This window comes from Opisthocomus hoazin, chromosome 6 (assembly GCF_030867145.1).
Source record: "Opisthocomus hoazin isolate bOpiHoa1 chromosome 6, bOpiHoa1.hap1, whole genome shotgun sequence".
Lineage (NCBI taxonomy): Eukaryota > Metazoa > Chordata > Aves > Opisthocomiformes > Opisthocomidae > Opisthocomus > Opisthocomus hoazin.
Genome location: NC_134419.1, coordinates 39,646,411 through 39,662,762, shown reverse-complemented (window position 1 = coordinate 39,662,762; position 16,352 = coordinate 39,646,411). Strand labels below are relative to the sequence as shown.

Sequence of the window (16,352 nt, the reverse complement as noted above, 5' to 3'; positions counted from 1 at the left end):
TCACGCTGAAATTCAGCTGAGCACCAAGTATACTGGAAGAGCTTTACAGCAAAACAGAAAGAACATCTGCTGACAGAGCCTGAGAAAGCAAGAACGATGACAAATTTGGGGCTGCCAGCAGTGCTTCAGGGCAAAACATGATGGTGTAACAACAAGAGTGGACAAGGGAAAACCAATGGACGTCATCTATCTGGATTTTTGTAAAGCCTTTGACACGGTCCCTCACAACATCCTTCTCTCTAAATTGGAAAGAGCCATGGATTTGATGGGTGGACTGTTCGGGGGATAAGGAATTGATTGGATGGTCGCAGCCAAAGGGTAGTGGTCAACGGCTCAATGTCCAGATGGAGACCAGTGATGAGTGGAGTCCCTCAGGGGTCCGTACTGGGACCGGTGCTGTTCAATATATTTATCAATGACATGGACAGCAACATCGAGTGTACCCTCAGCAAGTTTGCAGATGACACCAAGCTGAGTGGTACGGTTGAGACACCAGAAGGACGGGATGCCATCCAGAGGGACCTGGACAAGCTGGAGAGGTGGGCCTGTGTGAACCTCATGAGGTTCAACAAGGCCAAGTGCAAGGTCCTACACCTGGGTCAGGGTAATCCCTGCTATCAATACAGGCTGGGGGATGAAAGGATCGAGAGCAGCCCTGCTGAGAGGGACTTGGGGGTACTGATAGACGAAAGGCTGGACATGAGCCGGCAATGTGCGCTGGCAGCCCAGAGGGCCAACCGTGTCCTGGGCTGCATCAAGAGAAGCGTGGCCAGCAGGTCGAGAGGGGTGATTCTGCCCCTCTACTCTGCTCTGGTGAGACCTCACCTGGAGTCCTGCGTTCAGCTCTGGAGCCCTCAGCACAAGAAGGACATGGAACTGTTGGAGCGGGTCCAAAGGAGGGCTACAAAAATGATCCGAGGGCTGGAGCACCTCTCCTAGGAGGACAGGCTGAGAGAGTTGGGCTTGTTCAGCCTGGAGAAGAGAAGGCTGCGGGGAGACCTGATTGCAGCCTTTCAGTACTTAAAGGGAGCCGATAGGAAAGATGGGGACAATCTTTTTAGTAGAGACAGCAGTGACAGGACGAGGGGTAATGGTTTTAAACTAAAACAGGGTAGGTTTAGGCTGGATATAAGGAAGAAATTCTTTACAATGAGGGTGGTGAAACACTGGAACGGGTTGCACAGAGAGGCAGTGGAGGCCCCATCCCTGGAAACATTCAAGACCAGGTTGGACAGGGCTCTGAGCAACCTGATCTAGTTAGCGGTGTCCCTGCTCGCTGCGGGGGGGTTGGACTAGATGACCTCTAGGGGTCCCTTCCGACCCAAAGCTTTCTATGATTCTATGATTCTAAAAATAAGCATGTATGGAGAAGGGATGTTACTGATTTGTTAGTGACTTTGGTAGTACTGGTCCTCCTCTGAAGTGGTCTCAGCAGTCCGGTGCCACGCAAGTTTCCAAAGTACCTGATCTGAAGATCTGACATCCTAATTTCCAATCTTCCCTAAGTAAACAGACAAGGGAGAAACCAAAGAACACTCTTTGCATTTGAGAAAAGAAACCCAAAATAAGCTGCATTAAGTGGTATGAAACGTAGGATCCGAAACAGAACTTTGCACTGTGCTCCCATCCTGTCATCCCCCCCCAAAAGGCAATGATCTGCTTGGAAGCATGCCTCGGCTGCTGAAACAGCCCTCAAAATCTGCCAATTCCCATAAAAACAGGAGCGGGGGCTGTATCCAGCCACAGGGAGAAGCAGAGCTGCTGCCCATCCCATCACCACTGTATCCTCTCCCGGCTGCTCCCTGCGATGCGGCAGACTGCGAGCTACGGGCTGTACCTTCGTAGACCACAAAGAAGCCTTTGCCCAGGATGTTACTGCTGCTCCGGAACTCGATCCACAGCCTGCTGTCCGTGGAGATTACTGGTTCAGGGATCTTGTCGCCACAAAATCTACCTAGAAGGCAGGAAAGAGACGATCAAGATCTGCCGGCGGACGGGCAGCATAGCATCACAGGGACCTGAAGCTCCAGGCAGCAAAGAGCCAGCGGTTAAAGGGGCTGTGCTTGCATAGAGCTCCCTTTCACTCTCACCACTTGTGCTTTGCAATGAGCTTATGGGTTTTTCCCTCGTATTAATTTGCATTCTATTAAATTATTAAATTAAAAAGGTTTTATTCAGCTGGGAGCAGAATCCAGTACTCACAGACACAGCCTCTGTTGCCCTGGTAAGTTCAAAAGGACTCTTGTTTTTGTTACCTGGTTGCAGAAATGAGCTGCAAGGGTGAGGAACCCTCCCCTGTCCTTCCAGAGACATGACGTTGGGGGATGTCCGCTCCGCCTGCTTGGCTTTGGAAACCCCTTAATTTCTTTGTACCCAAGAGTGAAGTGTCCAAGCCAAGCCAAGGGCAGGATGCAGCCACGCCAATGAGAAACCATCCCTCACCTCACCCTCTGCTCTCACTCCCCTGGGAAATCTACCTCTTCCCAGTGAAAACCCCGCAGTCATCCAATCTCTTCTGAGAGCTTAGTCACCAAGAGCCTTTTTGGTCCATGGTTCACCCAGCTCTGGGTTCGCTGGCACGCACCAGCACTGGTAAATACCTGAATCCTTCCAGCAAGGGAGAATCGGGAGAGGGACTTTTCACAAGGGTGTGTAGTGACAGGACAAGGGGGAATGGCTGTAAACTAAAAGAGGGCAGATTTAGATCAGATATGAGGAAGAAATTCTTCCCCATGAGGGTGGCGAGGCACTGGCCCAGGTTGCCCAGAGAAGCTGTGGCTGCCCCCTCCCTGGCAGTGTTCAAGGCCAGGTTGGATGGAGCTCTGAGCACCCTGGGCTGGTAGAAGGGGTCCCTGCCCATGGCAGGGGGGTTGGAACCAGATGATTTTAAGGTCCCTTCCAACCCAAACGATTCTATGATTCTATAATCCTGAAACGGAATGGCTGCAGGCTGTACGGCAGGCGAGTTGCAAACTTGGTTTCCCTCCAACTGCAGTTTCCCCACCGACGTTTTCCCCTCGCTGAGTCCCCCATCCAAACACTGGCACGGATCCTGGCTTTACTCGCCTGTCTGGAGCCCCCGTGCCCCCGGGGTGCCCCCGCTGCCGGGACAGCCCTGCGGCATCGCCCACCGCTCCCGAAGGGGATGCTAATGAAGAGCGTCAGCGCCGCAGAGCTCCTTCCGTCGGGTCACCGAGCAACTCCCTCCCGGATTTAGGCTCGGAGGTTAACGAGGGCGTCAAGGAAAGGGAAGGCAGGTGAGGAACGAGAAGGAGCAAACTCCTCAGGGTGTGATAAAGGGCTCGTTCATAAAAAGTCGTACACCATTTAAAGGCTGGGGTTTCACACACTTCCCTGGGAAAATATGCAGCGCACGTGGATTTTTTTCTCCTCTCCGCAAGCAGCCCGTGCTTTCACAGCCCGCACTAATCCCCCTCCCCGCCCCCCGCTGCACTGCCGGCTGTCTGCCTCTTCCCAGCCGATTTCACGGGTCCCCATGCAGCATCTCCTTCCAGATGGGAACACTCACGATCCACCTGCATGAGGGGGACAGGGAGGTGCTCGGCTACTGAAATACCTTTAAATTAGCAGGAAAAATAAATAACGTGGAGCTAAGTGGCGGCTGCCGGAGCGGCGTTACCTGGCACGTGTGCAGCAGAAAACAGCAATAAATGCTGCCAGCCCCAAAACGGGCAAGAAGCAACAAAACCGGCCGCCAGCCCTGCGCCGAAAGGCAGCCCCGCAGAAACCTCCAGAGAGGAACACGGCTCCAGCCTGGCACTGCAGCCAGTGCCGGGGGTCCAGCGGGACCGCGGTGAGTGCCCAGACCTCCCCAAGCCCACCGACCCCATGTCGGGCACCCAGCCCGGTGCTGCGGCACGGGCACAGCACCGCACGCAGCCGGTGATGCTGCACAGCCCGGTCACTCCCTTTCTGGGGCTGTCGGCAGCGCAGCCTTCAACGCACTGGGATGCCGGGGTGAGGACGAGAGCCAGGGCAGCAAAGGAGCTGCAGCTGCAATGGCAGGAGGCAGAGGGACGGGGAGAACGCCGAGGAGCTGTGCTTCCTTCACATCTTGCCCCTGTACTCTGCACCAGTGAGGCTGCACCTTGAGTGCTGTGTTCATTTTTGGGCCCCTCACTACAAGAAGCCCATTGAGGGTTGGAGCGTGTCCAGAGCAGGGCAGCGAGGCTGGGGAGGGGTCTGGAGAACAAGTCTGATGAGGAGCGGCTGAGGAGCTGGGGCTGTCCAGTCTGGAGAAGAGGAGGCTGAGGGGGGACCTCATGGCTCTCTACAGCTGCCTGACAGGAGGGTGTAGTGAGGCGGGGGTGTAGGTCTTTTCTCCCCAGTAACCAGCGATAGGACAAGAGGAGATAGCCTCAGGTTGCACCAGGGGAGGTTTATATTGGACATTCGGAAAAATCCCTTCACTGAAAGAGTGGTCAGGCACTGGCCCAGGCTGCCCAGGGCAGTGGGGGAGTCACTGTCCTTGGAGGGGTTCAAAAACCGCATAGATGCGGCACTTCAGGACATGGTTTAGCAGGCATGGGGGTGTTGGGGTGATGGTTGGGCTTGAGGATCTTAGTGGTCTTCTCCAACCTTAATGATTCTATGACCTTGGGGAGCAGGAGCCGACAAGAGCCCTTGCACACTTTGACATCCTACGCATGGTCTAGTAAGTTCCCTGCTAGAAAGAAATACAGAGGCCCAAAGCACAAACGACTGTATTTGTAGATACAAATATTTGAGTAATTGACAGCCGGAGCTTGGGCCAGGAGCTGTATGGCTGCTTCCTTCTCACTGCCCGACAGTTCTACTCAGCTCTTATAAAAAAGCAGCACTAAAACTCCAGAGCCCATCTTTTTAATCCCAGCCATGCCCCCAAGTCACTTCCCTCTCTGTCTCAGTCCTCCAGCTGGAAAAGGAAGGAATAAAGTCTCTGCTACCAAAGGACCTGGAGCACGGATCTTCCGGTGCGAACACAGCCCACCGACACCTCTGGATGGAGACACTGATGGACAGCCAGTGCACGGGCTGGACATGAGCTCCTTCCAGCTAAAGGCAGGTTGGTCTCTGCTTGGGTGTTTTCCCCCAGTAAGCTTCAAGACAAACATACGAAATGCGATCACAGTGAAACACCTACTCACCCAGTAACGGAGCCTTCCTCCAGTAGCCGTCGCGTACCTCCACATAATCATACCAGCACAGGCGGCTTTTGAACAGGTCCATCGACGTGAAGTTTAACATCACCTGGAAGGAGAGAGCACACGCTTCTCTGGGAAGGGAGCTACCTCACAAAGAAGGTTACGCGCTTCACCTCTGCTGCAGCGACGCCTGCGTGCACAGGGAAAGACGGCTGGACAGTTGGTTGGCATTTTTAACCAGCTTTCCTCGAAAAAGGAATGCTTCTCGAGGTATTTTAATGAAACCATGGGAGTACGTGACAGCAGACGGCACTGTGCTATCCCTTACGTAATTCATACTCACTGCTCCTTGGTTACCGAAATGCTACTAAAAACAGCCCAGTTTGGTTTGCTTTTTAATTCAGAATCGAATCCTTGGTTTTGATTAATGGGAATATCATACAGAAACACACTGCCCCAAAACACACCTGTCTGGGGTCTATACCCTCACAGAAACGACTATTGTAAGAAAGAGCGGATTTTGCTGACGAGGTTCCACACTCTGACGATTACTCTCGTGCCATCACCACGATGCCATCGCGTTCAGTGGCTTCACTGAGCAGAGCTCAGCATCCCTTTGGTCTCCTTCCTCTATAACGAGGATCACAGGGCCTTGCTCCGGGACCACGGAAGTCGCCGACGGGAGTGTACTTGTGGCCATTTTGTCCTTGCAAGGTTTGATCCCTGTATTAATTTACATCTATCGTCTGCCACGGAAACATTGTTAGATTAAAACAGTTATAGCTTCAACTCTTCTGAAGAGGCTGAGAGACAAAGTGAGAATTTACAGAAAGATTTACGCTGTGCAATGGTTTCAAAGCCTGGATGGTTCCTGGCACCTCTTGGCCAAGCTCTCCGTGCAGCTCACGGCGGGCACTCAGGACTGCGGGGCGCTGGGCTTGCAGGGGACAGAACCGGCTCCCAGAGCAAGACGGCTGCTGCCAAATGAGTGAGCGCTGCTCTTTTTTGTTCGAGTCCAAGTCTTAAGAGCGTCTCGAGGGTGGCCCTCAGCAAAGCCACTCCGCCGAGCAGCTCGTTCTTGCAGAGCCTGGTACAGCATGAAAGGCCTTAAGGGCTGGTACTACTGGATTAAGGAAAGACTTTGTTTCCACAGGAAGATCAACGCGATGATCTTCAGCAGCGACGGTGCTCACTCAGGAGCCTTTCCAGGCTTCCAGGCATGCAGAGATCTTTTGGCAGCTACTGACACAGGCGAAGCCATAAGCGAGGGAAGCACGGAATGCACCTCGTGCTGGTGTGGCACCTACCTTCTCCCCTGGGGTCACCGAGATCCTCCAGACACAGTGCGAATAGGAGGGGTAGCCGTTTGGAAAGCCAGGGGCTGAGAAATTCCCCGTAGAGTCCTGCAAGGTCTCTCCACAAGCTGCAGGAGAGGGGGGGGAAGAAACCAGCAACAAGGAGTGACTGAAAGACATCAGGGTCCACAAAAACGTTTGTGCGTGGCTGCTGCATGCAGGTTGATGGCTTGTAGTCTAAGGATGTTCGCTCACGGTAATGGCCAGAGGCCACCGACCGCTTGAGACCTTGCCAAAGGGGTGACGTGAAATTCGTCAGAATTCCCAGGATAGAAGGTGATCGGTGCAGGGACACAGGGGAAATGGCTTTTAAAGAGACACCCTCCTTCCTTCATCTTCCTTCCACATGCCAGCACTTCCAGGTTTCAACCCTACTGAGGCAAATCTCATCCACTCATCAAATGCAAAATATTAACCCCACTCCACCTCACAACCCCAAGACTGCTGCCAGCAAATCTGTTTTCCCTTCATTACCAGCTGCTCAGTGAAGTTCTCCTTAGTTACCGTTGTCAAGCGTGGTTTTTGGGGGTTAAACCATCCTAACAAAAGCAGGGCAAGCCCCACTGCCCAGCTGGGCTGCCCTGCACCTACCCTGCTGCCGCACCGCGCAGGGGAAAACACGAGCACTGCAGCTCATTCTGCCCTCCACCTTCCCGTTCTCGTGGCCTGCTGCAGCTGACGACATGCAGACCCCGGAGCGACCTTTGGGAATCAAGTACATGCATATGGTCCTTCAGGGAACCGCAGCTCCCAGCATCTGGGATAGCCGTGACTACCGCAGCTCCTGCTGTCCGAGCCAGGAGGACTGAGCTGGGACAAGGAGCGACCATCTACGTCTGCAGAGCTAGGTAGGAGGATCACGAATATCAAAGCTCCCATTTCCTTCAGAGTACTCACTAGACACACAAATACCTACTGTGAGGAGCAGGGACCTTGGCTTGCCTGCTTTCCAGTGGTTTCTCCAATTTCATAACCTGCTGATGTTATAAAGTTGCCCTTGATCTGCAACTTGGTTTCCTCAGTGACAGTAAGGCAGCTCCCAAAAATCCCTCGTTAAGCAGCAGTGCTTTGAAAGATCCGACAAGGCTGAACATCTGGCTCCTTTTCTCATGGAAATGCCAGGGGACGTTCCTCTGCCTGATGCTGTCGCACACTCGCTGATTTTCCAGCCACAACTACATTTAGATGGGCGGGTCGGAAGTCGGAGGTGAAAAAGAGACCGGTCCCATTCAAAAAGTTTAATATCTTCAAAAAAGGGGAGAGGGAGTCACCTAGGCCAGAAATTCTTAATTTCCCTGAAGCAGTTTGACCCACAGCTTGACAGGTCACGCTAGATGCACAATAGGCAGGGACACAAAAAGGGGGGTTGCTCAAGCAGACGGCTCCTAGGGGTGCTCTGGAAGGTGGAGGCACTCCGAGGAACAAGCCGCACACAGTGCAAGGCACTGGTCGGCATGGGATCTGGCAAAGCGATGCCTGCCAGGGAAGGCAGAGACATTTTAAACTACTAGAAAAAAGCACCACTGAGCAAAGCAGGCAGGTAAACGCACACACCTGCCCCAGAGGAATGAAGACAATGAATGGGTGTCCAAACCCTCTACATTGCTCCTTCCTTCTCCAGCAATTCTGTGCCCTGAGAACTCCCCCGACCATTACGCAGCTACCACGGAGCATCGCACAGGAAATTTTCCTTTCAACTCTACAGAAACAGCGAATATCCTCCAACCTCTCCCGACACGTTTGGCAGGTGACACCGTCTGTATTCTTCAGGTGGGCAAAGAGAGATGCTTGTAAAAGGTGATGACCTGCATGAACTAGAGAAGAAATCTGGACTTCTGCCTGCGGAATAAATACACTTTCTTCCTTCCTACCTCTTGCAAAGATGCAGATGCCTTGTCTTGTTGTCTGTGTCAGAACCTGTCAGGATAATTCCAGCTCCCAGGATGCTCCTAGGACCCTCAGCTAGGAAATGCACGCTGCCCCAGCAGAGAAACTTCTCAAAGCAGCCGAGTCCCAGCCATGTTAATTCTGAGGACAGCAAGCCATTCCTCAGCTGATCCTCTGGCATCACTCACCACTGGTCAACGCGTGGTCTGGAGATTCCCATCCGTAACTCACCAAGATATATAAATGTTCTGTTTCTCTGCTCAAAAACCTATTTAAACAAATATGAAACACTAAAGAGAGCTCTAAATCAGTGGGACCACATACTACTTGACCACAATGACATGGGACAAAGAGGATTACCACTCTCAGCTGAATCACGGTGCAGGTTTCTGACAGTGCAGACTTAATTCTCCTAAGTGTAAATTACCCAGTAGCTGGCAGGACTGTGTAACTATGGAACAGGTACTACCGTATCTGCCACAAAACACTACTCTGCTAACCTCGTGAAAGGAGACTCAGCCAACTACCCCAGCCTCGCAGAGGGAACTCCAGGCACGCTGGGAGAGGCTGGCCTTCCAGCACACACGAGTTGCTCCAAAGCAACAGGGGGGGGAAAAGCAAGGCAGAAAAGACAAATGCTTCAGAAGTCATTTGTAAATGAAGTAGTTGAGTGACAGGTACTTAACCTGTCTGCTGGTTACTGGTAGACTGCAGCTTTCTGCAGGCACACAGGGAGCTGGATGGGATGCCGTACAGTGGGACCTTTCTCCGTTTACAGTTTAACCATTCCTGCACAGCGAGCAGAGCCACGCAGGCCTGTTCCCTTCAGCACAGCACGAGACAGCAGGAGGTGCTGCTTGGAAGTCTTCTGTAGGGACTGTGCTCATCAAATCCTCAACCATGCAGCCATACCTAACCCAGCGTTTACCACTACTCAGCAGAATGCATCTCGCCTTCCAGAAATTCCTTCAGCAAAAATCAGCTGGCTTCACCTGGTTCGGCACTAGCTTGAACCCAGCAGGTATAAGCCGTGGGGAATGAAGAGCAATTTAAAACAGCAGGGTTTTAGAATGGAAAAGCTCAGCCAGCCCTAACTGTAGTGGTCACAGGAGCTCCAGTCTAACGAGCTGGAGAGCCGCATTTCTCACCATGGACACAGCAGCCATCCTGGCCCATATCAGTCCACACGTGCAACTCCTCCTCCACCATGCTAGCTCTTTTTTGGGGGGATTTTCTCAGGCATTCTCAGATGGATGCTCTTGTTCTACAAGCAAAACCACCTGCTGTTCCATTTCTGGGTTATGTTGCTGTGTTTCTCCTAAAAATCCTCAGCTTGTTCACCAGACAAAGCTGGCCTCAACCAAAAGTCTCGTTCAGACCCTGCTCGAACACACAACCAAAGTCCCTTGGTTTTGAACTCCTGTGGTTTGCATTTTGCAGAAGAGAAGCTTTCAAGCTGCAGATTCAAATGGCAGCTGGAGATGTTCATGTCATTAAATACATCGCATCCCTTCTCTTCACATGCAACCTGTGTATAAATTCTGATGCAAAGCAAAAAAAACCCCAAAAACCAAAAAAGCAAACAATAGATATCTGAAGAAAATTTGGTTAGTCGGTTTAAAGCTCTGATCATTCTGCTGCCAAATATTTTCTGAACTGCAATACCCTCTGCTAAATCTTTGTAGAAAAAAAACCTAAAAAGTAGAAAAGTTCTGCTTTGCAAGTGGAAACTTGAGACTCCAAAGGGTCCTCACTTTAAAGAAAGTAGCGTTGTAGCTTTCAGTTTGACTTTAACCTCAGGCCAAAGTGACTTGTCAGCTTGGCTTGAGAAATCTGAATCTGTAGTCAACGCTTCCAGCAACGAGAATGAAAAGCCTGCTTGGATTAAGTCTGACTCAATCAAAAAACACAGTGTAAGACGTCCCTAATTCTCTGTTGTTTTTTGCTTTTGTTTGTTTGTTTGTTTTTGGTTTTGGTGTTTTGTTTTTTTTTTGAGTATTCAAACAAACCAATTCCTAACCTGTGAGATAATTTTCCAAGAACTACATCTTCAATCAAAAGCAAAATAGAGAAAATTATGAGTGGTAAAAAGAAAAAAAAGCAGTTAGTTAAAACTAGCACACCTCAGTTCTATCCCTCACTGTAAGCCAAGCAGCAATCCCCAGGCATCCTGGCCCCTGAAGTGCTGCTGATCCTCAGAGTTTATTCCAGCCCCCTTTGAACCCACACTCTCCGACTCACAGCTGGATACAGAGAAGAAACGGATCCACACACCAGCTGTCGACCATCTTCCATGGCCTCACGAATGGTTCACGGAGCTGTACTAGCCAGCCACCCACTGAAGGCGTGACACTGCATACTGGTAAAACCTACCTCTCCTCCTCACCTTCTCCTCTCTCTGCGATATGCTCATCCCAAGAGGATTAGTCATTTATGGTTGTGTTAGGTTTATGTTCAGTCACAGCCACTCTCAGTGGGATCAATACGCTGGCCAGACCAACCCAGACAGATAAATTCCTGGGCCATGCTCGCAAAAGTCCTTTTTTACCTCCCTGAACGATTACAAACATCAGAGTCGTTCTGCAAAACTAGGGCAACTCTCTCATTCTCCAGTGTCTTCTCATGGATGTTTCACTACCAGCAAAAATCCAACAGGGTTTGTTAAGTTTCCTCCTTCCGAGCACCACCTCCCGTGCCACCCCCCTTGCCAGCCGCTGCAGTCCACGCTACGGGCACCAGACCGGGTGCCACCTTTGCTTCAAGCCTCTCTTTGCATCCTCACATTCAACCCGTCCTTAAGTCTGGCGGATTTCTCCTCTGAAATCTGGCTTTCTCTATTAACCTATTCAGGTAAAACCATCGCATGAACTTGCACTGTCTGACATCTCCACTTCCGAAGGATCCTTTTCTTCTGATGGGTAAATTTAGTCTCCCAATCATATTTGTGACCCCAAGGCTCTTTTTGCCAATCTTTTCAGACCACAGATAAAGCAGGACCCAGACTACCGGTCTTTAGCATGTCCCACAGACATAGGTGGGTTCTCTATCAAAGATCCTCCTGGTCTATCAACCCTTTGACAGCAGGAGGAGGGATACGGCCCTCCACTGAACAGCCCAAAGCACCAGCTTCTGGCACCTGGCTGTTTCACAAATGGGCGTCTTCGGGCTTTCTTCCAGGTTGTCTCTCAAACCTGGCTGCAACACACCATAATCACAGACACACGCTTGGGTTTCCCTAAGGCTCATCCCTGGGACAACGCCTATAGAAGTAACTCAACAGAAGTCTGATGGTTGGTGTGGAGAGACCTCGGTCCACCAGATATCCCTCTGCCACTTCGCTAACTCCTAGTCCCCACTCTGCCCACAGTCTTGGACATCGATTTCATTTTCTATGAACAGAGCCTATGCCCTTCATTCCAGACAGCATATGTATATGAAAACAGCAGCAGAATACAAGCCTGGTCCTAGCCCCTCTCCCCAGCCTACTCTGCAGCTCCTCGTACGAGTTTCAGCAGAGAACACTGGACAAACCTGAAGCCCTAAACCAAGCAGGAGTACTGGCAAAGTACTAGCACGAGACACATATTAGGCAAGTTCAATTCTCCCACAGCTCCAGCCTGAAGCATTTAATGGTCTGCATCTCCTGAGCCTCTTTCATCAAAGGAATCGTTAAGGTGCTCTTGAACTCCAATGCCTTCCAGATAAACTGTGCGTCTACAATAAAGCTGGAGCCATCTCCACAAGCCATATTTACCTGGGCATTTGTACAACTTCCTTGCCTGAGCGATGTCTCCCTGACTCAGGCGAATACGCTGACCAATAGTTGGCCGGACCCCGTTATCATCACGACGGGGAAGGATGGTGTCGAGGAAAACCCCTCTAGAGGGAAGAACAGAGAGACAAAGAGCAGTGAAGCAGGGAAGTGACACGATGCACAGACAGTCATCCTGGCAGGCCTCCCGCACCATCCCCTTGACCGTACATCCCACGCTAACAAGCAAGAGTAATGCAGACTGTGATAACCCCATGACTTGAGGTGGTCTTCTCACTATAGCAGGTAGCCTCCAAATGTACCAAAAGTCTGCCAAGCCAGTCAGTTCCTCTTTTGATACATGAAGATTGCTGCTGCCTCTGTTTGAGTATAGGCACATTCCTTGCCATAAATCAGAAAAGGCAATGAAATGTTCTTGCAGAAGGCCCATGGCACATCTGGCTCAGCAGGACACTTCAGCCAAAGGAGCAGAGGGGAGGGGAGTTCGTGCAGCAGCAGATGGGGTTGGGCTGGCAGTGACTGCAGTTGCCACAGACAAAAGAAAAATATCAGGTGCTCTACCTTTGTTCTGCATGAATTTCCAAGCTAATAATTCCATCTCTCTCTGTCTCTTCTTCCTAGCTACTATTTCTTCCATGCGGTACTTCATACTCAGGAGCTCTCTACTGTACTTCTGATCTCAGGCCAGAAAAGGAGCTGATGAATTCAAATGCAAATGAAGTCAAATGGAAATATGATGAAATCAAACAGATTCGTGCTTCCATGAAAATGCAAAGTCCCTGCATCCAAGCAAGAGCTTGCACACAAGAGAGACCCCAAGGCAGCATTAGGACTGCTGGGCTAAAGTGGGAGGGAGGAATCACAAAATCGGAGCGTGGTCAGGGTTGGCAGGGACCTCTGTGGGTCACCCAGTCCAACCCCCTGCCCAAGCAGGGTCACCCAGAGCAGGCTGCACAGCACCGCGGCCAGGCGGGGCTTGAGTATCTCCAGAGAAGGAGACTGCACAGACTCCCTGGGCAGCCTGTTCCAGGGCTCCGTCACCCTCAGAGGGAAGAAGTTCTTCCTCATGTTCAGCTGGAGCTTCCTCTGCTTCAGTTTGTGCCCATAGCCCCTCAGAATCAAAATCTTGAACTCCAGGCTGGTAAACTCCAAGCTCTCACGGCCAGGCTGCCCAGTCCACAGCAACAATTTCACAGCACCCGTGACTGACTATCAGGCTCGGAGGTGCCAGGGCTGCGTAAGAGCCTTGGGAAAGAGTCTGAGAGGATTTTTTTGCACTGGTTCTATTTTAAATAAACACTGCAAGCCGACTATTTGGATTACAGCTGTCCAGAGCTGCAGTCAGTATTCTTGAACAGAAAATATCACTCTATTAAACATCTTTTATGAGGGAAAATTCTTTTGTAAATATCCAAACTGAAGATAGAAATAGAGGGGAAGGCATTTAATCTGTTTTAAAAACCAGAGTCAGCTCTTGCATGGGGGATGCTGGGTTTTTCCAGTGGTAGGAAAATTCCTCACCAGGACCAAAATCAGTGCTTACAAGGTCTGAGGTGAGCCCATCAAATTCTGATTGACAAATTCAGGCTGGCATTCTACACACTGGCTGCGTGCCTCAGGCTGAATTTATTTAAGTTTATGTATTGAAAATTAATCCTCTAAGTCCAGAAACAGCACAAACAGAGAAACAGGTCAGTTTTCTCACAGTAAGGTTTCAAGCCTCCTGAGAAGTTCACACACAGAAGAGCTCGGCGTCTAGCAGAGACATAGTTCTGTGGCCAGCGAAACATTCTCTGCAGCTCTCCAGGCTCAGCCAGAGACGAACGACAACGTTTAATAGAGAAACCACCACTGGCACATGCGAACTTCTGATTCTTTTTCCCATTGCAGCCCTGAAGACTGCGTGCTCACAGCCCCCAGCCCTCCACACATAGCACACACCGAGGGTGCTGCTCACCCAGCGTGAACAGCCCACAGCTTCAGGCTGCCCCTATTACCCGCCAGACGCATTTTCTTCCAGAAGACCGTACCCTCGGCTGGGGCAGTCAGGCCTCTGGTTTTACTCTTTCCACCCAACCGCATTCTGTAGTCTCTTCACACGCGTGGCTGAGCGTGACTCCAGATGAAGTGGCATTAAGGTTGGCTCCTCTCACACTCAAAGGAACCGAGAGCAGAGGAGTGTCTCTCTGGCCTAACCTACACCGGTCCCCAGTAGTCCCACGCTGTCCACCCAAACGCCATCTGCTTAACCACACCTGTGATCTCCAGTTGCACGTTTGGGGAGTGTCTCTAAGAGCACCACTACTTCGGTTCACAAATTAGTAAACACCAAGCAGACATCATCAAACAAAGCAGCTCGGGAACTCTAACTCCAGAACCATTCTCGAATACAAAACCCAGAAGTCTCCTCCCAGAAGTAGGTGAAGAGCCCAGGAGTCCTGGATGCCCCACTCTCCTGCTGTCCAGGCATGGCAGGACATGCACCAGCTGCCCAGCGCAGCGGTAAGTCAAGCACAACCACCCACCGTTGCAACCAGCTCAGAAGAACAGAGTTTGGGAAGAGATACTCCCATTAGCAGCCGCTGCATAGCACCCTGAATGCCTACAGCGTCATGCAAACATTACAAAATTATCAACTGATCTCGAGAAACGCTGAACGTTCACTGTCCCATCAGAGGGCAACAGATACGGGTGCTTAGACTCCACCCAAGGAAGCAGATACTGGAGGCGGATTAAGCACTCGGCTGCGGGTAGCGACATTTTGTCCCAGCTCTGCATTCACATCCCCGCGCGCAGAAGAGAGACGACCTAACTCGACCTCTCCCAGTAAAACCAGTGGAGGATGTGTACACGTCTTGCGCAGGATGGGGACGGCGTGCTGCAAACACGCGAGGGAGATGCCCCCCGACCCACAGGCAGTGCCGCCTGCACCCCGACGCAAACGCGAGCTTGGCAGAGGCCACGTTCTGTAACTCCGGGCTGCGCTGCCATGTCTACTGGCAAGAGGCTTGGAGAATTCGGGTAACCCACTCTTTGCTCAGGGCTTCATGGAGGCTTAAACTTTCTTCTTGCTACGCTGCCATTTATGAACCTTGACAGTAGTAAAAAATTGTTTCATGAGACAGCAATATTCAATTTAATTTGCTGCCGTGTCTGTAAGGGATGCACTGGGAAATAAAAGCCTGCAGCCATACTCTGCAAAACTGGCAACTTTCCAACATGGACAAGAATAGAAGTTCCCATGGTAAAAACTGGTTACTGCTGTCACGACAGCCTCTTCTGCCATACTCCTGCTCCTATTAGCCATAGCCACAAACAAGAAACAGGTTTCACTTTGAACTGAACATGAGCAGTGACTCCTGCAGCAGTTTTCAAAAGCACCACAGAACCACAGCATGGTAGGGGTTGTCAGGGCCCTCTGTGGGTCATCTAGTCCAACCCCCTGCCAAACCAGGGTCACCTAGAGCAGGCTGCACAGCAACGCGTCCAGGCAGGGCTTGAATTCATCTTCAGAGAAGGAGACTCCACAACCTCCGTGAGCAGCCTGGGCCAGGGCTCCGTCACCCTCAGAGGGAAGAAGTTCTTCCTCATGTTCAGCTGGAGCTTCCTCTGCTTCAGTTTGTGCCCGTTGCCCCTTGTCCTGTCGCTGGGCACCACTGAACAGAGTCTGGCCCCGTTCTCCTGACACCCACCCTGCAGATATTTAGAGGCATTTCTAAGGTCCCCTCTCAGCCTTCTCTTCTCCAGGCTGAACAAGCCCAGCTCCCTCAGCCTGTCCTCACTGGAAACAATTCCCACCGGTAGGACTCCTTGCATCTCATAAAAACAGACTCTTTCTGTCCTAGGTACAAACCTCAGAAGAAAAAGGGCCTAGGATCTGCAGCAACTTTTGACCACGGCAAACACCATGCGATTCGCTACCATCAGCATTCACAGGAGTCAAACAACGAGGTTGCGGTCGGTGCCATGTAAGAGCTGCTTCAAGACATGTCTTGTGCCTTGATGTCATACATATGACATCGCTACAAGTCACAGACAGGGCTACGAGTCCTTCACCTCCTCCTCGCTCACGCAGCCCATCTCCGCCAGCGAGGTGCTCAGACCATCTCCGTCCAGTGCAGACTTCCCAGTGTCTGCTGGTGCATCAACACACCCAACGCAGCCCTTCCCTTGCAGGGTCACACAGGGGTATCT

The 16,352-nt window shown here is 51.3% G+C and overlaps 1 protein-coding gene across 1 annotated transcript in view; it reads right to left on the bottom strand.

Moving 5' to 3' along the window:
* TLL2 (tolloid like 2) overlaps positions 1–16,352 on the bottom strand; it is a 38,889-nt gene that overhangs the window by 17,522 nt on the left and 5,015 nt on the right. The window contains exons 5-8 of the mRNA XM_009939897.2: positions 12,141–12,265; positions 6,452–6,567; positions 5,148–5,250; positions 1,838–1,954 (exon numbers count right to left, since the gene is read on the bottom strand). Coding sequence (XP_009938199.2) covers positions 1,838–1,954; positions 5,148–5,250; positions 6,452–6,567; positions 12,141–12,265 — 461 coding nt within the window. The remainder of the gene's footprint in view (positions 1–1,837; positions 1,955–5,147; positions 5,251–6,451; positions 6,568–12,140; positions 12,266–16,352) is intronic.